At 38.3% G+C, this 25,369-nt stretch overlaps 1 protein-coding gene across 2 annotated transcripts in view; it reads left to right on the top strand.

The window, feature by feature from the left end:
- Positions 1–1,335: 1,335 nt before the first annotated feature.
- PDSS2 (decaprenyl diphosphate synthase subunit 2) overlaps positions 1,336–25,369 on the top strand; it is a 283,492-nt gene continuing 259,458 nt past the window's right edge. For both annotated transcript variants that reach the window (XM_087443956.1, XM_004422178.2), the window contains exon 1: positions 1,336–1,900. In XM_087443956.1, coding sequence (XP_087300082.1) covers positions 1,605–1,900 — 296 coding nt within the window. In that variant the 5' untranslated portion in view covers positions 1,336–1,604. The remainder of the gene's footprint in view (positions 1,901–25,369) is intronic.

The following is a 25,369-nucleotide window of genomic DNA, read 5'->3' as shown; positions in this document are numbered from 1 at the left end:
CAATAATTACTCCTGAATTTGCCCTTTAAGTCCGAATTTTTATATGTAGCTTTAGTCTAGACCAATATTATGCATGATGTTAACTTAAAAAATATCAATCATGGATTTGAAAGAATTTTGGAAAGTTGAAAAGTGTTTTACAAGCTATTTTTAAGAGTGTAAAATTGGGTAATATATTTTTTATTATTAACAGGGTTTGTTAACACTTGTTTTGGGTGATGAAAATAGGGTAAGGATGTTGACATATCTGAAAAAAGAAAAGGTGGCATTACAGAAACGATAACCACTGCTTTCCCTCAGCAACGAGGAGAAAGAGAGGTTGGTAGCTTGTCCCTTAGACAATGTAATGTTGTGGCTAAGAGCATGGATTCAGAACCAGATTGCCTGGGTTCACATCCCTGCCTAGTGTTGCCTTGGGCAATTTACACGACTTGGCTGTGCCTCAGTTTCCTCATATGAAACATGGAGAATACTAACACTATCTACTTAATGGAGTTGTTTTGGGCATTTAAATGAATTAATACATGAGCTATAAGTAGAAAGCACTAGGGTCAGTGATAGTTTTGAATCCCGGATGGCGAGCAGAGCTTCCCTCTAAAGACGAGAGAGAGGCTGGGCGCGGGCCTCTCCGCACCCTGTGGAGGCACCGCTGGTTCTGCCTGGGCTGTACACGGGGGAAACCGAGGGTCAGCGAGGAGGCAGTGACTCGGACAAGGATGGAGGACATTCCTTGGGAAAAAGAACTCTTTCCGCCGGGCCACGCCGCCTTCCGTCTGGTTGGAAGCTGAGGGCACGAGGGCTGAGCCCGACGCCTGGACTTTGCTCCCACCAGAGCCGTGGGCCACAGCTCTCGAAGCCCCGGGGCCGCGCTCACGCCGGTCCACTATCATTGCCAGGGGCTGGCGGCCGACAGCTACGGGAGGCTTCCCAGAGGAGCGGGCGCCTCTGCCCGCCGCCCTTCCTTCCGGGCGGGGGGCCGCGAAAAGAGAGTGGTAGACACCGACCCTAGTTCACCACTCAGATATTTATGTGTGCCCACTCTGCTGGACGCTGGGAATGCTCCGATGAATCAGACTCCGCCTAGACTCCAGGCGCTGGAGGAGCACTCTGCGCCACCCACCCCAATCCCTGGCAACCGCGATCCTCTCAGGCCTCAATCCGGGAAGGGGGTAGGTGGGAGGAGCTGAGGCTTTCACCCTATCCCTCACCTTCCGGGGTTCACTGCCAAAGCCCCGCCCCTTCGAGGCGTTCACGGCTGCGCCGTAAAGTAGGGAACAGTCTCTGCTCCTGTACAGCCCGCCCCCATCTTTACGGCAGGCCGCATTCCACGCCTCCAATATGGTGTCCCCCATTTAGGCAGGGGCAGTAGTTTCTACCCGGATGGCCGGGGGCAGTGCTGAGCCGGTGCTATTGTATATCTAGCCCAGGCTGCAGAGAGCTGCAGTTTAAGTTCCTTCTGGTCACGGCTCCAGGAACCCACCCTCCTCTGAGGGTCAACAGTCGCCGCTTCCAAGTAGTCCCTGCAAGTTCTTCCTCTGCCCCTGGTTTGTTCCCCGCGCCACCTCCGGACACCCCCAGGTCCCTGACACTCCCAGACCCAAACTATGAGCCTTCGGCAGCGGCTTTTGCGCTTGTCCCGTTATCTCGGGGCCTCGGGTCCCCCGCGTCGCCTGTGGTGGCCCCCGTCTCTCGACACAGTCTCTTCGGTGGGCTCCTGGCGTGGTCAGTTCTCCAGGTCCCCAGCCCACTGGAACCAAGTGGTGTCAGAAGCAGAGAAGATCGTGGGCTATCCCACGTCCTTCATGAGCCTCCGCTGCCTGCTGAGCGACGAGCTCAGCAACATCGCTATGGAGGTGCGGAAGCTGGTGGGGACTCAGCACCCTCTGCTTACCACAGCCAGGTGAGCTGCTACCTCTCCCCCTGACACTCTGGCACCCACTCGAGCCCTTTTTCCTGGCCGACACACCTTTCTTGCCTTGCTCATACTGGCACCCAGCTTATCTCTTTTTACCCCTTCCTTTCCTCAGCCCTTCTAGACATTCACTGTTGTCTCTTCTTTAGTCCACTCACTTTAACATTCATCCTCTATTTGGTCAGCTGAGCGGATAAGTGGTTTTATTTTGAGAAACACTTGTACCCTTTTCGCGTTTTTGCTTCTTAACTATTGAGGACGAAAATGTCTCAGTGATTTGTGAAGAAATCGAGTAGGGATGTGGGTTTGAGTCACTTTCTAGCAGTGGTCTTTTGACAGGGGGATAGATTCTTTTTCGGTTCCGCCTTATTTAAGAGGTCATCTCGAGAAAGAATGTGAAGGGTGAGATAGGCTGAAGGTAAACAGCTCTTTCCACCGAATGTCCCAGGATTGAAGTAGGAATTTATCCAGTCAGTAGTCATTATCCTCTTGGGATTTTTATCACTTATGTTGGACTACTACAATGTGAAACGTGCCGTTAGGATTTTAAGGACCACAACTTTTGCTTCTACTTAAAGAAACCCACCTTTTTATTTGCAGATAGTTTTAAACGTACTGAAAAGTTGCAAGAATAAAAATAATACGAAGAACACACTTGTATACCCTTTAATCAGATTCACTTATTATGTACATACATATACATATTATTCACATGTGTAAAGTGTGTGTGTATATACACACACACACACACACACACTCACGTACATATATATATTTTTCCTGAATCATTTGAGGGTAGATTGCATACATCATGATCCTTTTACCCTTAAATACTTCATTGTGCATTTCCTAAGCATAGAGATATTCTTTACATAACTAAATTGCAGTAATCAATTTAGGCACATTTAATATTGATACAATACTTTTATTTAATCTACCATTGATATTCCAATTTTGTTAATTGACCCTATAATGTCCTTGATAGTATTCTTTCCTCTCATACAGGACCCGGCCTAGGATCAGATATTACATTTAGTTGTCATATGTCTTTAGTCTTCTATTGGGAACATTTCCACAGCTCTTCTTCTCTTTTGTGACTAGAGCAGTGGTTCTCAAATGGAGCAACATATGGCAATGTATGGAGATGTAGTCACAACTGGGACATGCTACTGGCATTTAGTGGGTAGAGGCCAGGGATGCTGTTAAACCCTACAATGTGCAAGACAGTGCCAAAATGAAGAATTATGTGCCTCAAAATGTCAGTAGTAGCAAGACGGAGAAATCCTGGACAAAAATTATCTTTTTCTCTGTTTCTTTTTTTTAAATAAACTTTTATTTTGAGATAATTATAGATTCACATGCAGTTGGAAGAAATAATACAGGGAGATCCAGTGTACCCATTATCCAGTTTCTCCTAATGGTAACATCTTGCACAACTATAGTACAATATCACAAGCAGAATATTGACATTGATATAGTCATGATACAGAACATTTCCATCACTACAAGGATCCCTCACTTGCCCATTTATAGCCACCCCCACTTCCTTGCTTATCCCCCTGCTATGATTTTTTGAGACACCTGTCATTTGTTACTACAAAAGTTACCAAATAGCAATAGTAAAGTGCTTTTATTTCTTGGCATTGTTCCCAGTTTTCAGGAGTGTCATCATATGAGTGGGCTAAACTTGTCCTGTAGCTGAAATGTTAGTTCTCCAGAGATTCTAGATGATACACACTCAAAACACAAACACATATATGTTTTAAAGCTTAATAATGAAACTGATGAGTTTACCACCCAATTTAAGAACTATAACTTTACCAATCCTGTTGAAGCTATCTGTGTATTCCCCAGTCCATCTCCCTGACCCCCACTTTACTGGATTTTGTGTTTATTTTTCCTTTTTAAAATTACATGAGTGTTTCCCTGAATAATAACATGTTTAATTTTGCTCATTTTTGAAATTTATAAATATGGTAGTTTATTGCATATAATCTCCTGTGACTTGCTTTTTTTATGCATCGTTTTTCTAAGATTTATCCATGTTGTGTTTAACTGTACTTCATTAGTTTTTCACCGGTGTATGAAATCCTATCGTGTGAATATGCCACAGTCTTCTTTCAATCAGAATTTGGGTTGTTTGCATTTTTTGGTGTTATGAAAAATGCTACTGTGAATATGCTTGCACATGTCTCCTGGTGTACTTGTCTTGAGAGAGTGTATGCACATATTCAGCTTTAGTAGATAATACCGATTGTTTTCCAAAGTGGTTGTACCAGTTTATACTCTCAGGAGCAAATGATTACTCCACATTCTCACAGCGCTGGAACCATGAAGTTTCTTAATTTTTGCTAATCAAATAGTAGGTTTCTCTGTATGTGGTGGGAATGTTAGTGTTGGTAGTGGGGGTTGTAGTAATATATGCATTGTGTGTATTATAGTCTCTGTAATAAAGCGTTGAAGTTAAAAGTGCAAGAGCTAGAAAGAGCATTATTAATGTGTATATTCTGAGAATTACAATTCATCTACTTAGTTGCCAGGGTATCAGATGGGGTCTTGGAGAAGATCTCTTCTGAAGCCTCCAGAGACACACTAGGTGAAAGCTTGTAAGACTAATAGCTCTGAAACTTGCCTGATTGGAGCCTTCCCTGCCTACCTAGTCCCATACTACAGTGAAAGAATTGGAGAGGAACAAAATAAGTTTCAGCAAAGCTGTTGTGGTAACATGTATGAATTGCTTTATTTTGTAAGAAAAGAAAGAACTAATCTGCATATAGTTTCATTACATTTACTCTGATACTGTGTTGCAAATTATTTAAACAATCTAAACTCACAGGCAGGGCCGGCCCTGTGGCTTGGTGGTTAAGTGCGCGCGCTGCAATGCTGGTGGCCCGGGTTCGGATCCCGGGTGCGCATTGAGGCACCACTTCTCCGTCCATCCTGAGGCCGAGTCCCACATACAGCAACTAGAAGGATGTGCAGCTGTGACATACAACTATCTACTGGGGCTTTGGGGGGAAAAAATAAAATAAATAAAATCTTTAAACTCACAGGCAGCCAATGAACAAAAAACTGTGGAGGAGAGTCGTGTATATATCTGTTTTAGCAAAGGAGTAGGCATTTGATCCATAACGTAGGCAGACTGTGGTTATTGTAAATTATAGCTAAAAACATGGATTAAGCAGCTATATTTTTCCAAATGTTGTACACTTTACTTTGTTGAAATCTTGTCAGCAAAGCATTGATAGTTAAGAGGAAGATGCTCTCACTCAGCATGTTAGCCAGAGGATACAAAGACCTGTTGTAGTTGATTTAGTTAGGAACATAGAAAACTGGACTTGGTAAATTCTTTTATAGTTTCATTTTACATTCTGAGTTTCTATTATTTACTTAAATCAATACTCTAACCCTTTGGGTTATTTTACTTTTTGGGTAAATCTGTACAGTATGTTAGGGATGAATCATGTTTACTAGCCCTAAAATTTAGATGAATGGTGACATTTTGGGCAAACAGCAAGAGAAAAACAGGAAATCATCATAGTTTATTATTCACTACCTTCTCTTTTTTACCTAAGCCATCCCATCAAGAAAAGGAAAAGAGCCTAGAATTACACTCTTTAACAGTTTAACTCAGAAGTGAGATTAAATTTAAAATCTTGAGATTTGGGGAAATAAGGATCGTATTACTAGGAACAATGTAGCAATTAGCTAATTTTTTACCTTTGTTCTTCTAGATATTCTAGGATCTTTCTGTTTTATATTTCAATTAGATAAATAATCCTCAATTAATTAATTCAATGTTTATTGAATTTTTATGGAGGAATATGAAGAAGTCTAAAACATGGACCATGTCCCTTGATGAACAGACATTTTGTTGACACAAATAAGTATATAAATATATAACAGAGGGAAGTAAATGACTTGTGGCTAATGAATAGTAGAAGTATATTAGCTATTATATTTAGAGATACTGAAGTGGCCTGGAATAATAGAGAACTTTCATGAAGAAATTGAGGTGTCATTAGGATGGATGGATAGAAATTACATGGGTAATATTTTAGGGTGGTGGTAGTATATTACATATTGTTTCCTTCATGATTCTTTTTTCTCCTTTCTTTCTCAGTCTGTCATCCCTCTGCTAGGTGGAGGACCTTAAAACCAAGGATAAGCAGTGCAGTAAAGTAAAATGAGCAGCATGAAATGGAGCTAGAATAGCTAAAACAATTTTGGGGAAAAAAAAAGTGGGAGAAACATTCTACCTAATGTTAAGTCTTATATATAACTTCATTGATCAAGACGGTGTGGTATTGGCAGAGGAATAGACAGAGCGATAGAACAGAATAGAGACACCTAGAAATAGATCAACACAAATATAGCCAATTGATTCTTGACAGAGGTGCAAAAGCAATTCAGTGGAGGGAGGATAGTCTTTTCAACAAATGGTGCTGGAGCGATTGGATATCATAGCCAAAAAAATGAACCTTGACCTAAATTTCACATAATATTAAAAAAAAATCAGTGTAAAATGGATCATTGTGAAATCAATGTGAAAGGATTTAAATGTGAAATGCAAACCTATAAAACTTTTAGAAGAAAACATAAGAGAAGATCTTTGGGACCTAGGGCTAGGTAAACAGTTCTTGGACCTGACACCAAAAACCCATTCCATAAGAGAAAAAAAATCAATGATTGGATTTCATCAAAATTAAAAACTTTGCTCTGCAAAAGACCTTGTTAATAGGATGAAAAGATGAGCCACAGACAGGGAGAAAATATTTGCAAATCACATAGCTGAAGAAGGACTTGTATCTAGAATATATAAAGAAGTTTCTAAACTCAGTGGTAAGAAAACAAACAATACAATTAGAAAATGGGCAAAAAGAGCATATAAAGATGGCGAGTAAGCGTATGATATGTTATTAGCCATTAGAAAAATGTAAATTAAAACCAAGGTGAAATTCTGCTACATACCTGTTGGAATGGCTAAAATAAAAAATACTGACAGTTCAAAGTCCTGGTGAAGATGCAGAGAAACTAGCAATCATACATTGCTGATGGGAATGTAAAAATGGTACAGCAACTCTGGAAAACAGCTTGGCAATTTCTTATAAAATTAAACATACACTTACCATACAACCCAACAATTACACTCCTGAGCATTTATCCCAAAGAAATAAAAATTTATGTCAAAATATATACATGAATGTTTATAGCAGGCTTATTTGTAATAGCTAAAAACTGGAAACAACCCATGTGTCATTCAGTGGTGAATGGTTGAGCAAACTGTGGTACATCCATACCACATGCTACTCAACAATGAAAAGAAATGATTTATTCATAGCAACTTGGGTGAATCTCAAAAGAATTATGCTCAGTGAAAAAAGTGAGTCTCATTCCTCAAAAAATTAAAAATAGGATTACCATATGATCCAACAATTTTACCTCTGGGTATATAGCCAAAAGAATTGAAAGCAGGGTCTCAAAAGAGATATTTGTTCACGCATGTTCATAGCGACATTCACAATAGCTGAGAGGTGGAGGCAACCCAGATGTCTGTCGATAGATCAATGGATTAAAAAAATGCAGTATATACGTATAATGGAATATTATTCAGCCTTAAAAAGTAAGGATATTCTGGCACACATTACAACATGAATGAACCTTGAGGACATTATGCTAAATGAGGTAAGCTATCCACAAAAAGACAAATACTATATGATTCCATTTATATGAGGTTGGTAGAGTAGTCACATTCAGAGAAACAGAAACAGAAAGTAAAATGGTGGTGGCCAGGGGCTGGAAGGAGGGGAAGATGGGAGTTGTTGTTTAATGGGTATACAGTTTCAGTTTTGCAAGATTTTAAAGCTCTGGAGATTGGTTGCACAACAATGTGAATCTATTTGACACTACTGAACTGTACACTTAAAAATGGTTAAGATGGTAAATTTTACGTGTATTTTACTACAAGTAGAGAAAAAGTCAATCTCAAAAGTTTGCAAACTGTATGATTCCATTTATACAACATTCTCAAAATGACAAACCTGTAGAGATGGAGAAGAGATTAGTGGTTGCTAGAGTCAGGGATAGTGTGGGGAGCAGGGAGGGATGTAAATACAAAGAGGTATTTTGTGGTGATGGAACAGTTTGATATCTTGATTCTGATAATAGTTACATGAATCTATACATGGAATAAAGTTGCATAGAACTATATACACCTACACACACAAATGAATGCAGGTTAAAAAAAATGCTGAAAATGGATTAAGGTCTGTAGTTTTGATAACACTAACGTACCAATGTTAATTTTTTGGTTTTGATATTGTACTACAGCTATATATTGGGGGGAGCTGGATGAAGGATACATAGGACTCTGTACTATTTTTGCAACTTTCTGTGACTCTATAGTTATTTCATTATTTTAAAAAGCTAAAAAAAAATCGCTCTGAATCGAAAGAGCGCGTGCGCGAGAGAATGAACAAATGAACGACAAACGACGAATGAACGAACAGTAGGCCTGGGAGACAGGAGACCTGTAGTTCTAGTTTCATCTCTATCAGTAGGTAACAGTGTGACCCTAGGCAAGTTATTCCATCTCTCTGGACTTTAGTTTCCTAAGCAATGAAGTAAGGAGTTTGACTAAATGATTTCCAAAGGTATTGCCAATTCTAGACTAGTGTAGAAATTAGTGTTGTAACTGAATATGGCAAGTAAGGAAGCCATTATCGGTCCTCAGGCTGGGAGTGAGCAGATTGAATGCAATGTGGTAATAATACAAATCTGTAGTCCTTTTCCTACGATTTGAAAACCCTAAAAGCTCAGAAAACAGAATGTTTTTTGTTAGACTCATAAATCTGACCTGAACTGATGTGAGGTTATTTATAATCTTTCATCTCACTTAATGTGAATATTCATGCATTTTACTGCAGAAATATTAATGTGTTTGATTTCAGGGTGCTTTCCCAGATCCTGCTGGATTGCTGGGTAAAATGCACCGTCATAAAATCAGAAACATTTTGAGTTCTGAAAGACATTTAGTTTCAAGGACTTTGGATGAGGGATTGTTGACCTGTCCAAGCCGGACTGTGGTCTGTAGGATGGAGTAGAAGCCCAGATGTGTGATATAGGTTGGTAGAGCAGGAAAAGCTAAAGGTAGCAGCAATGCAGCAACCTCCACTTCCTCCCAGTACAACTTGCACCCTGTGGTCCATTACTATCCTGCTAATTAAATGTAATTATCTACTTGTGCAAAATATATATTTTTGTTTTTAATCACTTAAATTTCTGTATAAATCATAATTTTTTCAAGTTAAGTAGTTTTAGCTTTTATAAATTCCCTTCATATACTGTCTACTGTTAAGAACTTAAATGCTTTTAATAATCATATGGAGGACATTTAATTGTTTCAAAGATGATGACTAATACTTTTTTAAATATAGAATTGGTTAAATTTTTGTTGTTTAAACATAGCTGATTTCACTGAGCAATGTGGCTTTATTTGTTTTCATTGATTACTCTTGACAGATTTGGCTCTTAGGATTAAATTTTTGTTTAAATACTCTTTTGCTTTCAAAACACTCTGATCTCTACCTCAGATTTAGATAGATGAGATTAATTTAGTATGCATTTATTGGTGACAAATTATGACATTTAGTCTCTCTCTTAGGGAGTATTGATTCCTTGGTAGAGACTTTTTCTTCCTGGCTGAGTTCACTACAGTTACTTAGCTACTTAAAAAGCCTTATTAGTCTTTTTTGCATGGTAAAATTCTTCAGAGTTCTTTGAATTTATTATTAGAAATTTAATTTTAGTCTCTTCCATGTTTATGAAAGACCGTTTCTAGATTCAATTCTGTAATTACTGACTGAAAACCTACATTTCTTATGAAGGACTGTTTTTTGGATGACTAGGAGAAAATTATAAATTTTAATTCATTCCACAAATATTTGAGGTGCTCTGGGCATGGGGTTTACAAACAAGAATAAGACATAGTTGCTGCCCTTCAGGAATTCATGAGAGACAGTATAGTGAGCATGAGCTCTGGAATCAGACTGCTCAGATTCATATCCTGGCTCTACCACTACCAAGCTATGTGATCTCAGGCAATTTACTTACTCTCTTTGTGCCTTAGTTTCCTCATTTGTAAAATGAGAATAATAATAGTATCTATATCTTAGGGTTTTATGAAGATTAAATGTGTAATATGGGTAAAGTGCTTAGAACAGTACGTGGCACATAGACAGTATCCAAAAGTTAGCAATTAACATTATTATTAGAAATTCATTTTAGTGAGGAGGCATGCAAATAGTCAAGAGGACCTTGGGATAAATGCTATAGTAAGTGTGAACAATATGCTGTAGAGACAGAGAGGGAGGAAAAAATCTCTCTCTACAGAAAATTGAATGAAGACTTTCAAAGGTGAGATGACATAAGAGTTGGGTCATGTTGGTTAAGAAGGAAATGACCAAGGCAAGGAAAGAAATTAAGGCACAAGGAATTGCTTAGCAAAGGGTAGGGAAGTAGTAGTTTGGTGTGAGCTGAACATGGGATGGAATGGGATGAGGCAAAAAGGATAGGTTGGAAATGTCTACTTCTGCCAAGATAGAGTAACTAATGCTAGACTTGCCTTAAAACTGGATAAAATATATGAAATACCTATATTCTGCTTAGAGTACAGGAACACAGGATTTTGAACCCTTTGAAAGGGAAAACAAATGTGTTGAGAACTATGATCACTCTGGCTTTCTGCTGAGAGATACTTTCCAAATAGCAGCACAGAGAGGGGAAACTCAAGCAGAGGATGGTGGTATTGCTGAATTGAGGAGACAGATCAGATTTTGGAGAGGCTGAGGCAGCTGGAAATTGTGGGACAGAACACAGAAGAAGAGGTAGCATGCAGAGAAAGCCTCCAGAAATCTTGATTCTGTTGTTGAAAATTAAGCAGCACATGCATAGGATAAAACTCCATGAGGCTGGGGAGTTATAAGCTGTACAGTTCTCAAGAGTTCTCACAAAGCTGGGAGACATTCAAGTTCTAACTGGAAAGAGACCTCATTGAACAGCTGGGCACTCAATAGAGACCCCAGAAAATTAACGCCTTAGTAGTGAGGATAAACCAGCTTTAGAGTACAGCTGACTCTAGAACCTCCCTAACAAAGCTAAACAGCAAGTCTCAAAAGGATCAAGCTGACCCAAAAGTAACTGAACTGCCTGCCAAAGCATACCAAAACTCTTTAAAAGAAGACTATAAAATCCAGACACTCACCAACAAAATAAGACAATATCCAACATTCAATAAGAAATTACAGTATATTTCAAGAAGCAGGAAAATATGACCCATACCCAGGAGAAAAATCAGTCGGTAGAAACAGATCCATAAGAGACAGAAATGATGGACTTATTTATTTATTTTGTTAGTTATTTAGTTAGTTAGTTAGTTAGTCAGGAGGACCAGCCCTGAGCTAACATCTAATGCCAATCCTCTTCTTTTTTGCTGAGGAAGACTGGCCCTGGGTTAACATCTGTGCCCATTTTCCTCTACTTTATATGGGATGCTGCCACAGCATGGCTTAACAAGTGGTGCGTTGGTGCACACCCAGGATCTGAACTGGCGAACCCTGGGCCGCCGCAGCGGAGCGCGCGCACTTAACCGCTTGCACCACCAGGCTGGCCCCTATGCTCAAGTGTTTAAGGGAAAGCATGAATAATGAAAAAAGTGACGGAAAAAATATATATCAAATATAACGTCTTCATAGTTACTTCAAAAAATAACTTATATAACTAAAAGTTCAATATATAAATGGAAAAATTATCTTGACTGGCTCAGTAGCAGATTAGACCCTGAAGAAGAAAAGATAAGTGAACTGAGGACGTAGCAATAGGCACTCGTTTTAACCTGACAGAGAGGATCCATGAAAAATTATAGCTAATATTATTTTTAATGGTGAAAGACTGAATGCTTTCCGCCTAGAATGGGAATCAAGAGAAGGATGTTCTCCCTCACCCCTTCTATTCAAAATTTTACCAGAAGTTCTAGCCAGTCAAGAAAAAGAAATTAAAGGCATATTGGATTAGAAAAGAAAAGCAAGTCTTAATTACTAAATAACATCACATGCTAGAAAATCCTTAGGTATTTACAAAAAAGCTACTAGAACTAATAAGCAAGTATAACAAGACTAAGGGATATAATGTCAAAATATACAAATCAATTATATGTCTATATATTATCAATGAACAGTTGGAAAATAGATTTACAAAACAGGACTATTTACAGTAGTATCAAAAGACGTGAAATGCTGAGGGATAAATTTAACAAAATGTATACAAAATCTATATTTTGAGAACTATAAAACGTTGATGAGGAAATCGAATAAGACCTAAATATACCATGTTCATGGATTGGAAGAGTTGATATTATTAAAATGTCAGTTCTTTCCAAATCCATTGATAGATTTCGCATAATTCCAATCAAAATTCCTGCACATAATTTTTTGTCAAAATTGACAAGCTGCTTCTAAAATTCACCTGTGATTGCAAAGATCTAGAATAGCCAATTTTGAAAGATAATGTGGTAGCACTTACATTACATGATTTCAAGACTTCCTAAAAACTACAATAAGAAAGACCGTGTGGGATTGACGTAAAGATAGACATATACATCAATATAACCAAACGGAGAGTTCAGAAATGGACCCAAATGTATATGGTCACTGGATTTTTGACAAAGGTAGCAAGGTAATTCAATGGGCAAAGGATAGTATTTTCAGCAAATGGTGCTGGGGGAAAGAAAAGAACCTTAGTCCTTACCTCATACCATAAAGAACAATTACCTTGAAATGGATCTTGTACCTATACATGAAAATTAAACTATAAAGGTTAAATAGTAGAGAGACCTGAATAGATATTCCTTTTTGAAAGCTGACTTTTGCAGCTGTGAAGCTTGTGGATTGCAAAAAAGAAAAACTGGAGCAGAAGATTGCTACGGTCTTTTCATTTCTCCTCCCTGCCCCCAGCTTCATTAAGGTAAAGTTGTCAAATAAATTTATATATATTTAAAGTGTACAGAGATTAGTGGTGTTGAGTACCTTTTCATGTACTTGATGGCCATTTGTGTGTTTTCTTTGGAAAAATGTCTTTTCAGATCCTTTGCTCGTATTTTCATTGAATTATTTGGGCTTTTTGCTATTGAGATATATGGTTTGCAAATATTTTCTCCCATTCTGTAGGTTGCTTTTTCATTTTTGTTGATTGTTTCCTTTGCTGTACAGAAGCTTTTTAGTTTGATATAGTCCCACTTGTTTATTTTTGCTTTTGTTTCCTTGGTTTTTGTTGTGATACCCAAAAAATCATTGCCAAGACCAGTGTCAAGGAGGTTTTTCCTTGTTTTCTTCTAGGAGTTTTACAGTTTTGGGTCTTACATTTAAGTCTTTAATCCATTTCGAGTTCATTTTTGTCAGTGGTGTAAAATAGGAGTCCAGTTTCATTCTTCCATTCATTTCTTCTTTCAGCAGCTAGTTAAGTGTCTCCTAATGGCAAGGTCCTGTGCTTAATACTAGGGGATACAAAGAACACCAGATACTGAACCGCTTCCCCCACTCCTCACCAGGATTTATATTCAAATAAGGGAAATAATGCATAAAATAATAAGTGCAATAGGTGTTACACATATTAGGCTAAAAGTGTTTCCAAGTAAAATGATTACACAAAGAATAGAGTGGTCCAGTGGGCAGGGGGCTAATGAATTAAGAAAGTCTCAATGAGTTGATTTGAGTTGAATATTGAAAATTGCGAAGATGTTCTTAGGGGTAGAGGAGGATGAGGGTGGGGTATGAACTTAGGCAATGGTGGTGGAGATGAAGTAGAAAGAATGAATTCAAGGTGCATTTGCAAAGTGGAGTTGACAGGACTCGGTAATTTCGAGAGTAGGAGAACAGATTTTAAGTAAGTTGAGTAATTGAGTATATTGAGATACAGGGCATACAGGAGGAGAAGCATATTTGGGTGTAGAGTGTAGGGGGACATTTTCTAAGTATTTGTGGCATGTGGAGATGTCCAAAATGCAGTTAGGAATGGGTCAAGTGCTCCTAAGGGAGGTAGACACTGGAGCTGGGGTTGGAAGGGGGTGTAGAATTACAGTCATGCACTGCATAATGACATTTCAGCCAACCGCATATATGACAGTGGTCTCATAACAGTAGTACTGTATAGCCTAGGTTTGTAGTAGGCTATACCATGTAGGGGAATTAAAAAATCAGGCCTTAGGAAGAATGGGAACTGGGGAAGCTCTAAGGGATATTGGTAGCAGGAATTTATGGACAGTTCCTCTACAGTACAGCACTGTTGTCAGGAAGTTTTGGCTCTGGCTGTCTTTCATTCTTATGTGGCCTGTCAAGGCTCAAATTCCTCTGAGAAAAGACCTATTTGGTCTTTCTTTCATCTTATACCTAATGTACCTGGACCATTGGCCACTCCTTTGGTCAGTTGTGTGGTGAACTACTGTATTTCAGGCCTACTCAGATCTCACAGAAGAAGGGAAAGGAATTCCACTAAAAGAAAAGTGAAATATTGTTATGAGACAGAGGGGGAACAGATTCTGGGCAGGACACCCCTTGCTTGAATTTGCTGCCTCCCCTCCCCACTTTCTTACTGTACAGACATTTTAAAAGATGCCTCCACCTAAAATGATGTAATTGATCATTCATACTAAAAACATACCACCTCCCCAAAAAAATAACTCATTATCAAGTCTAGGACTTGAGTGATGTTCAGTCTTCTTCTTTTTTTTTTTTTTTTTGTTTTTTTAAACAGTTTCTATGTTTTATTTTATTATCACTCATAGGAGAAACGAATCTAACAGAGTATATTGATGAGAACAAGAAAAAATCTAAAGCAATTTCAGCAAGCTCAAGGTATTTTTTTTAAACTTCTACTCAGGAACAAAAAATTGTGACGATGTATTCTCAAAATTCGTCAATAGCCAGTCCCAACAATTTGTCTTGTCAATTATAGCTAAATTAAATAATAATTTGATGAAAAAAGTGAGTTATGGATTTTATACTATTTTATCTCTTTTTCTTCTGGATTAAGAAAATCATCAAATGTTATTTTCTTAGCTAATTAACTTTCCTGCATTCTCTAAAAATGTCAAGTTACTTTTTGTTTGTGCCATTTAACATAACTTAATCATGGGAGTGAAATCCCCTCATATTCAGAGGTCCCAATCACATTAAATGCAAGGGTAATTCAATGCTTTGGTCAATGGGGGTCATCCTAGAATTCTGTCTACCACAAGTATTACTCTTCTTTTGCAAAACCAATGCCCTAAAAACACAGTTGGCAAGTAACATATACTTAAAAAAGACATTTAAAAAATAGACTATAAATGTTACATTATTTCATGCGAGGATTAGCAAAAATCAGGAAACAGAAAATAACGACAAAAATCGAGCCTTAGCTTAAATATGGCCACCAAAATGCTGATAATCTGAATACAGACTAGATGTTTCTATTTAAGTGGAGTTGATTTAACGGAGGGAGCTGATATTTGGCTTCAACAACAACAGTTGAGCTAAAATAACAGATATAATATAACCTTTTATTTTAATGTAAATAATTCCATTCTTTTCCTGATCCATGTTGGCATAAATTCAGTCTTCTTCTAATTGTATTGTGATCCAGTTTTTATATTCTTCAACCTGTGGGCTAAATGGTAAATTTGCCCACTACTGTCACACCTATATAGGCAGAGGAAATAGTAAGGCAAAGGAAACACCAAAAACTATTAACACACCTTGGCAGAGACTGCTGGTTGCCTTTCTCAACTTTCCTGCTCTCTACCTTGGAAAAGAGATGTGGTTCTGTGACTAATTTCTGGCCAAAAAGATGTTGGTGGAAGTACATGGAATTTCTGGGAAGTCTGCTAAAGGGAGGGGGCCTACCCTTCTGTGTCCCTTTTTTCATCCTGCTGCTTTGAATGCTGATGTGGTGTCTGGAGCTCTAGAAGCCATTTTTGACCATGAGGGCGAGTGCCGCACTCTATGGATGGTAGACTAGAGAGTAGGAAGGAACATAATATCTTTGTGGAGTTTCCACACAGTTCTGCGTTACCCATCTCCAGACTTCTTTTACATGAGAAAGAAATACACTTCTTAGTGCTTAAACTATTGTTTTGAGTTTTATGTCATAATCAGTAATACCTGGTCCTAGCTAATATACACATCAAACAAGGAATTTGGATTATTTCTGCAAATGGCTATGACTTCAGCTGGTCAAGGTTCTTTGCCTGATGGGTTGATTCATGCCTTCATCCTGAAGGGTTAAGCCATTGGTGGCCCAGCCTATATAGAATTGCAGTAGTCTTTAATTATACATTATTATGGAAGCACTCCAGAACATTTCCTCCATGCCATCCATACTCCCCCCGGCTCCCACTGTATGCCAGTATCCATATGCCCTCTTGGTATCTGATATATCACTCTATTTAAGTGTCTCTTTTGTCCTTTCTGGCATGATGAGCCAGGTAGCAATCTCACTTTCCAGTTCAGATACACCATTATTGTATCTCTTGGTGGAAGCATTCTTTCCTTGGGACAGAAACGTTTAGCAGCTGCTAGTCTTAGAGACAGGAAACAAAATTTTGAGAGGTCATTAACTGTAGTTGTGAGAAGTATCACATCTAGTACCCAAATGGAAGAGTGCTGGTTTAGCTCATAAGCTGCATTTTGCAGCAATAGCCCAGCCTCCCTACATGGTAACTCCCAGCTGGAGCCCTGTCTATGTTGTCATAGGCTATTTTACCATTGTGTGGGCCTGGCTGCTTCTGGAAGATGGGAAGGTACGTGTTAAGAGTAGAGAAGCCCATGGTCACTAGCTAGTTGCCTTACTTTTTCTGGGAATTGGTTTTATTCATCAGAGGCACTGTTCATAGGGTATTATGCTAGCACACAAGTAAGTTCACAGATAGTAGTATTGGTAATGGCATGATAGGGAAATCACATCCAAACACAGAATAAATGTGTCTTCTGAAGCAAACAAATTGCTCACCTCTCCAGAATGAAAAGGGTCGCTGGAGTCTATTCCTTGTGAGGTAAATGGTTTGTCTGAAGGAGGGTATCATATAGGGACACTTAGCAGTGACAGCCATTGGGTCAGCCTTGGTGGGAGGAAATCCCTGTTGTTGAGCACATGCATAGCCACCATTATCTGCCACCACTACTGCTTTGTGAAGTACTGAGTTGACTAGATAAGGAGAATAGCCCACACTGACAATAACAGTCACCCTGTGCATCTGCTTATTAAGAGCCTCTTCTCAATGATGGTAGTTTTGTTGAGAAGTCACTTGGAACACAGATATTCTCAGATGCTTGTCCCATTCCCAGAGATTTATCCAAATATCCATTCCCCACATCACCTTGTCACTAGTCATCCAGACATGTTCCTTCCTTGTCCTGATCATTCAGCCGGTCTATTAGACATGCTAGAAATTGGCATGTAGATCCTGACCTCGGGCCTCATGTTATTTCCAGGCAAAGTGAACAGTGAGATGTACTGCTTTAGGTCCTCCCCACGGGGAGGATTTCTCTTCTCAGCTTATTCTCTGGATCACCCCTGGATGGCGTTGTCATGTAGCAATAGTATACTTGCAGCTGGTGCTAATATATTGTTCAGGTCTTTCTGTAACCAGGGAGGAATTTTTCCCCCTCAGTCCTAAGCTTATTGGTCATAGGGTAGTCCTCATGAAGCCATAGGTGCAGCTTGAGGGAGAGGTGGCATGTAGCAGGGTACAGACATTCATAGGAAGTGTAAGTGATCTGATATGCAACTTAAATGTGCCTTTAGATCCTCTTTGGGCCTGCACCTGTTTTCCTTGATGATGGCCTGCTGGAATTTATAACTAAATGCATCCAATAACAATTAATGATGAACTGCTAGATTGCATGATCACTTAATGTTTTCTGTTCAGTTTTCACCAGAGTCCAATAGCAAGCCAGGATCTGTTTCTCAGAAGGAAATAGTTGCTTCAGTTGCTTCCTGAAAAGGCCATCGCCTTGTTCCAAAACCTTAGGGGGCTGTGCTGTATTCATTGGGGCTTTTCACAGGTTCAATACAACATCATTTTAGGTGGAGGCATCTTTTGACTTGCCTGTACAGTAAGGAAGGCAGTATGTACACCTGCTATTTAAGCAAGTGATACTCCACCCAGAACCTATTACCTCTTTGTCTCATATCTCACCTTTCCTTCAAAAATTTTAGAAAATTTCCCCTAGAAATGCAGTGATTCTGATTAGGAAAGGGAATTTGATCAGCTTCTACTTTGCACTTCTTGCCGTAATATTCCTTCCTCCTGAGCCAGGGAGCCATTATGGGGATTCTGTCAGTTTGGGGGAATATTTGGAAACTAGGATGTGCTGGAGCTTTCACGATGACAACTGTGAGAAGGGGTTGAGTTAGAACTCCACCGCCATACATGACTCTCATAGTCAGTCTGACTCAGGGACCAGTGGTATTCTTAATTCCTAAGAATTAATGTTAGCTCAGAGCTAGTAGGTAGTTGATTGTCAAGAGGATTGGGTATTTCCCTTGTGCCAGCTCGTGATTACCTGGATAAATGGCCAGAGATCCATTTGGGGAAAAAAATCTTCCACAGGGGATTTGGCCTCCTCTTCATTCAAGAACTGTGGGTCTCAGATTTGGGTGAGAGGCCACGACTGTCTACTATAGAGTCTCAGAGGAGTCTCTGTTCACTAGACCTGGAGTTGTTTGTTTTGGGTTATTAAATCGAAACAGATCTTAGTAGGATGCCTGTTGATTTGAATTCTTGGATCTGATTAATTAGACAGGGATTTCTGCCTACCACAACAAAGCCTGAGATGACCTAATATTCTCATATCCTTGCTGCCCCTTAGGATCACCATCGCCACTTTGCTTCTGGCAGTTACTGCTACCACCTGGACCCAGCCTCCCCAGGGCTCTTCCTGTCGCTTCCTGAGTTCAGGGAGTCCATTTCAGTTGTCATCTCTTCCATCAAAATCCTTAGCCCTGGCAACAACAGCCACTAAAGTGATAGTAATGATTGTGGTGTGCCCCTCACCAGTCTATTTCTTGTGTCAGAAGTGAAGAGAGAATCTTCTGGGCCCAGTTAGGAGACATAATAACAGCAGTATGTTATATGAATAAAAGTTTATGTAGTTTGAATAGAAAAAGTGGTAAGAGAATAGCATCTTCACCATAGGCTTCCCTTATTCCAAAGAACCTACCATGACAGAACCATTTTCCTATTGGGAATCACAATTTAGTTTCAGTCAAGTACCATCATCTGTCATAGTAAATTAATGCCAATTTGAATAAGTTTTGTATTCAGTTTGTGATTATATTTATTTTTGTTATATAAGAGCTATAACCATACAGTGTTTATAATTTTTATGTTTATACATATTTAATATTTTGCTAAAAGTCACCTAAGGGAATACTGGATGACTGAATTTTTACTCTTTAAAAACATTCCATATATTACTCAAGGTTGAGGAATACTGACTAGTCTGTGTTCTTAATTCTGGGCCCAGTTAATAGGGATAAATTGATCGTAAGTTTTTAAGTGCTATTATACTTAATTCTTTGTGCTTAGATTCTAGAGAATTAGGATTCAGATGCCCACATCTCTTCACATATTGCTCATTACTACTATATTGCCAACTGCTTTTCAAAATACTATATTCTATAATTGTCCCTTCATTATTCTTCTGTAGCATTCAATCTTTTTGTGTGTGTGTGTGTGTGTGTTTTAAACACCTTGGAGGCCCTTTAGTTACCAAAAAATATTCATCTGTGCTTGTGGTTTGAAGAGTTTAGTGAATGTTTTTCCAAAAATAGCTACCCTAGAGTAGGTTTTTAAAATAACTACTAGATGTTAACCATTCAGATAGTTGTTTCTGATTTAAAGCTTATTCGATGTTCTAGATACAAATCTTTAGTTTATGGAGTGCAGCTGGATTTGGTTTTCTTCCTATGACTCACCAAAGGCTCCTCAAAGCCTTTCATTTTTTTCTGTTTTCATGTACTGAAACTTCATTTTAACAAATATTTAAAAATAGCTTTAAAAATTACCATTCTTTCAGAATCTCCTTGGAAGGTTATTTCATTTGCTCCAAAGATTTTTTTTCTTTTTTTATAGCAAACTGAATTGGTTTTACTTCCAGAATTATGAGGCTAGAGATAGGTCTAGTGAACATTGTATCATACTCTAAAAACTTAGCAGTAATGTTTTAAATTTTTCCAACCGTGATAATTTGCATGAACATATTCTTTGTAATGTTTAATAATTATGGGGCTTTGTGACACATGCTTTCTATATCTTAAATTGTTAAATATTAAAAAATAAATAAAATTTATTTTATCCTCAGAGTAAAAATCCTCACGAATCTTCTACTTCTCTCTAACTTTAGGCTATTTCTTTTATGTTGCTGTGTATTTAAAAGGAATGTCATTTAGTTTCACAGGACTAATACTACAGTATATACAAAGCTTTTATTAAAAGGATTTTTATGTAGTTTGATTATTTTTAAGTATTGAATATTTCCTCACATACTTTTTATTCTGTAGTACCCGTGATTAAAAACAAGTGCGACAACAGTGTATACATTGTACAATTTTATGAGTACATAGAAAGGAGCTCCAGAAATGAATATCTAGAAGTTGGTGGTCCTGGCCCCAGCATTTTAATCTAACTTTTAAAATACTGATGAATATACCTGGTCAACTTAGGGAAAAACTGGGGTAGAGCTTTTCCATCCTGGATGATTTTTACTATTTCATTGGATAAATTAAAAAAATAATGTCTTTGACTTTGAATATATGTTAGAATAGTGGATTCATTTGTTAAATGGTGAGGATACGGTCTCTTGCCCCATAGAGGGCAGTCCTGGGAGCTCGATGGTTTAATTTCCCCCAAAATTATATTGAGTTTCTGATTATCTGTATGTCAGTTATCCAGTGAAAAATTTCTTATAAATTCCTGGTGGATGTTATCCTGCCACCTGTGCCACTTACACCACTTTCATTTAGTAGTGGGTTAGGGAATGCGGACTGATTTTAATTTTAAGTTGGAATTCCAACTAATTTTAGTTTAACTTAATTACAGTGAAAGCATAATACTTTATAAAGAATACTGCAATTTATGGAGGCAGTACTGTGTGAGGTTGTAGATAAGAGCATGGGCTTGTGAGCTTACCAATACCTGGATTTGAATTCCAGTGCTGCCATTTCTTAGCTGTGTGAACTATAGAATTCCATAAGCCTTGTTACCTCATCTGTAAAAGAGATGAGAATGTTAATATTCCTGTGTCACAGGATTGTAATAAGGATTACATGAAACAACACAATGTAAAATGTTTAGCTTAAGTGCTCAATAAACAGCTGTTATTAGCTATCATTTGTGCCCAATAATCATTTCGCTGTGATCTTAGGTTAGTCATTTTTTTTTTCTTGGCCTAAGATTGCTTGAAGGATAGTTTTAGGGACCCACAGAAATATTACAAATGAAAATGATTTGAACGGTATGCTGCACTGTACAAATGTAAGGTGGAAGTGGAGTATTATGACTGTTATTTTTAGAATTAGTAGCAGTTGGAGCTGTGTGGTATAGTGGAAAGAACATAGTTTTAGAAGCAGACTGATCTGGGTTCAGACCTGGCTTATGTTGTTTACTAGCTGCTATTTGGGCAAGTTAACTTCTCAGACCTTTTGTTTTCTCATCAGCGAAAATGGGACTAATAATACTTACCTTTTGGAATAATAATACCTATCTTGTTGTGAGGCTTGAATGAAAGGCTGAGGCGACACACAGTTTTCTTTCCTTCTTCCTAACTGGAGAATAGGAAATGTCCTTGGCAAAAACAAACATACTTTCTGGAGCAAAATATAAATTAGTTTTGCATTGGAATTTATTATATTTTCATTAATGAATTGCAAGTAAAATAAGATTGACTAATGGGGAGGAGGATGACTAATGGGTTAGGAGGATGAAGAAAGTAGGATTTGCTGGTTAATATGTGACCCTGAATTAGATTTTAGAACTCTTGAAGTTGAAGTGGTTTAGTATAAAAAAATGAGTTCAAAGCATGAATACAATTGGCTGCTGTGGTTGTGTTATAAACCCAGACAAAGTAGAAAATAGGGAGCTGAGGGTCTCGTAGATGGGTGAGAATAATATATGTCAAGAAGTTTTGTGAAAGCTAAGTCATTTTAGTAATGAATAAGGTATTATCATTCTTTTACCCTTGCCAAGAATAGAGGGGAGACATCTGGGGGTGATAGATGTCACAGAACTTTCTGGGTTTGGTATACTCTTCTCCATGGGTAAATTGGCTGCTGTCTGTTTAAGGAGCCATTGCTGCTGCTGGAACCATATAAGCACTTAGATGTCTCCATAGTTAGGGGCCTAAGACAAGTATGTTTAGATATGGTGATGCCCAGTCTAGCTTTATGGATTATGAGCAAGGTGCCTGCCTCTTTATATGCCTACAGATCTTGAAATCTCACTGAATGGCATTTTGGTGAAGCTTCGTGCAGATAGGTAAGTTCTACCCTTCTGTGTTGTGAAATCATAGACTCTTCAGTAGCTTCCCATGTTCTGTAGGATACAGTTTGGTCTGCACATGGCAAAACATCCCTAGCTTCCTTTCCAGTCACTTTTGCCTCTCCCCTTTTTCCACCCTAAGCTGTAGCCACAGGAAGTAAACCATCTACATTCATACCTGGTAAGCATTGCTTAACCTTCAGAACACAACTCATTTGTTAGCTCTTTTGCCCAGCATTCCCTGATTTCTCCTGGTTAAATTGCTTATTCCTCCAACTTTCTGTCTCTTCAAAAAATCAGAAGATATGACACCACTGAGCTTGCATTCTCCATGGCCTTGATCAGCTGGTATCAAGTGGTGGCTGCTTCCTTTAGCTTGGGCATATATTGTACACTTTAAATATATACAATTATATTTGTCAATTATTCCTCAGTAAAGCTGGGGGTGAAAAAAGATCAGGTTCTCCAGTTCACCATTTGAGATGCTTAAGCTATAGCTGTCCACTTTGTGGATTAATTGGCCTATCTGGATCCTTTATTTAGGACCTATGATTTAGGTATAAGTGTTTCTAAGACTGAACTTTTTGAAAGAGATGATTTTGTCTTTATATTCCTATTGCCCAGCGTATACTTGACACATAGAAAGCCTTCAATAAGTATTCACAGAATTGAATTGAATGGAGTAAAACCTTTCCTAACCAGAGGATTTTGCCCTTTTCCTGATCTTTGCCTTAGTCATTACTTTAATTAGATCATGGTGTTTATCTTACATGTTATTCTTCATAGCACAGAACATCATGGTTGAAGATAGTGATCAACTCTTCCTGAAGACAGAGAAAGAAAAAAATGCACTTAAATTGTAGCAGGAAGGATTAAACTTAGGTAGGGAAACTTTTCCTAGCTGTAACATTTGTTAGGAATAGATTACCATGAGATGCTATTGCATCCCTTTATTTTGGTATCTTCCACAGGATTGGCATAGACCTTCTTGAAGACAGAGGAAAGAGTAACATAAAATTCCTTATGAGTCTGTGCGGTGTGCTAGTGAGTGATCAAACGTTTCAGAAAATTTTCACTATATCTAATATGTAGTATGAAAATATATTAGTTTTAAGACATTGTAGACTTAGAATTTGAGAATAAATTCTAATCAGCAGGTGTGCAACTTCTGCAAAAAATGTGGAATTTGTCTTTCCATAATTTGCTCCTCTGTCAGAAACAGCTGTCTCCGAATAGTGCTTCATACTGTTGGCAAATTCATTGCAAATGTAGGAAGCAATTGCTGTTTCATGTGATTGTGATTTATAAAAATAATTTAGATGTAAGCTATCTACAAACCATTTTTTTTAGTAACAGTCCTATCTAAATCTTCATACTTTGGCATTAGACACAAGTGTCATAAGTGTAAATTCTGGAACCTCTAAGCAGAAATATAAGAAAGGATGGAATTCCATTTCGAATGGAATGGCAAACATTTCTAATTGGGAGGGTCCTCATTTTGATTTCTGCCCTCCTGCCCCCACCCCTTAACCAAAAGCCAAAGCAAAACATCTGGAGTTATTTAGACAGTATAAATATTCTTAAAAGAATGGATCCTAATCCTAAAACTTTTCTGATACTGAAAAATGCTTTTGGTTAGATAGAATTCATATGATTGTTAAAAATATCTTTGAATTTGTAAAGGCTCCCACAAGTCGTGAGTGCAGAGTTTGGGAGTACTGGGGACCGAGACTGATGGAGTTGTTCAGATTCTTCAAGAGGAAAGCAATGCATTAGTGCACAAGGGTGTTTTTTCCTCGGCTTTTCCCATAGAATAGTCTCCAATAAAGGAAACTTATTTCTAGTTAAATGATAGTTGTTTTACTTTGAAAAACATGTGCCAAAGGTATAAATATAGTTTTATTCTCTTTTCACACGCGTACACAAGATTTGCTGCAGAGAGACAAAGAGAAAACAGTGCCCTTCAAAGCCCCTCTCTTCAGCCTCTGCTTTGTAGTTCTGTCCCCTGTAAGTAAGACAGAGGGTAGGGAGGAGGAATAATAGCTAAGTGTTGAAAAAACATTAGTATCAATTAAGGAGGAAAATTGAAAGGTATAGCTGTGTTGCAGTTAGTCAACCAATATTTATTGACCATCTATTGTGTATTGAAACACAAGGACAGATATGTTGAGGTAAAAGAGTTCCTGTACTCGGAGAACTTAAGAGTATTCTTGAGGAAACTAGATGTAAACATATGAAGTTTACATGATGAGGCAAGATAAAATAATTTCATCATAATTGTTAGTAATTGTCAAATGCAGGATTTAGTTAAGTGTTATGGAAGTTCAGGGCAGGGGTAGACCACTGTGGCCTGGCTAAACCAGAGGGCTTCATGGAAGAAGAATTTTGAGCAGCTGCTTGAAGAATGGGCAGAATTTGGATAGACGGAAAATAGGAAGAAGTTATTTCTGTCCTTCCCTTTAACTGGAATACCAAGTGTGGAAGTCAGGAGAGCAGAGTTACTATGTTAATTTTGAGTCAAAATCGGCAGTTAACCATTTGGGAGAAGTTTAACTTAGAATGAGCCCGAGAAAGCCTATTGATGCTTTCAGCATATTGTAAGCCCTCTTAATTCAGGCCTATAAAACAAAACAAAAACGAAAAAGTTTTTAAAATGCTGGAGGGCATAGAGAAGTGATGGGCATAAGAGAATGCCTATAGAGAAAGAAGGGCATAGAGAAAGTGATGCCATCCAGGATATTCACTATGAAAGCAGCAATATTACATTCAACTTGGACGTTTCAAGCAGTTTAACTGAGGAAAAGAACACACACAATGAAGCCGTGTGTCTCCACTAGGGAAGCCTTAACTGTCAGTTGCACAAAAAGCCTTGGTAACTCCAGAGCATC

This window comes from Ceratotherium simum, chromosome 19 (assembly GCF_057802395.1).
Source record: "Ceratotherium simum simum isolate JZ-2026a chromosome 19, ASM5780239v1, whole genome shotgun sequence".
Lineage (NCBI taxonomy): Eukaryota > Metazoa > Chordata > Mammalia > Perissodactyla > Rhinocerotidae > Ceratotherium > Ceratotherium simum.
The sequence above is the reverse complement of the archived record's forward strand: the minus strand, read 5'-3'. Positions and strand labels throughout refer to the sequence as shown.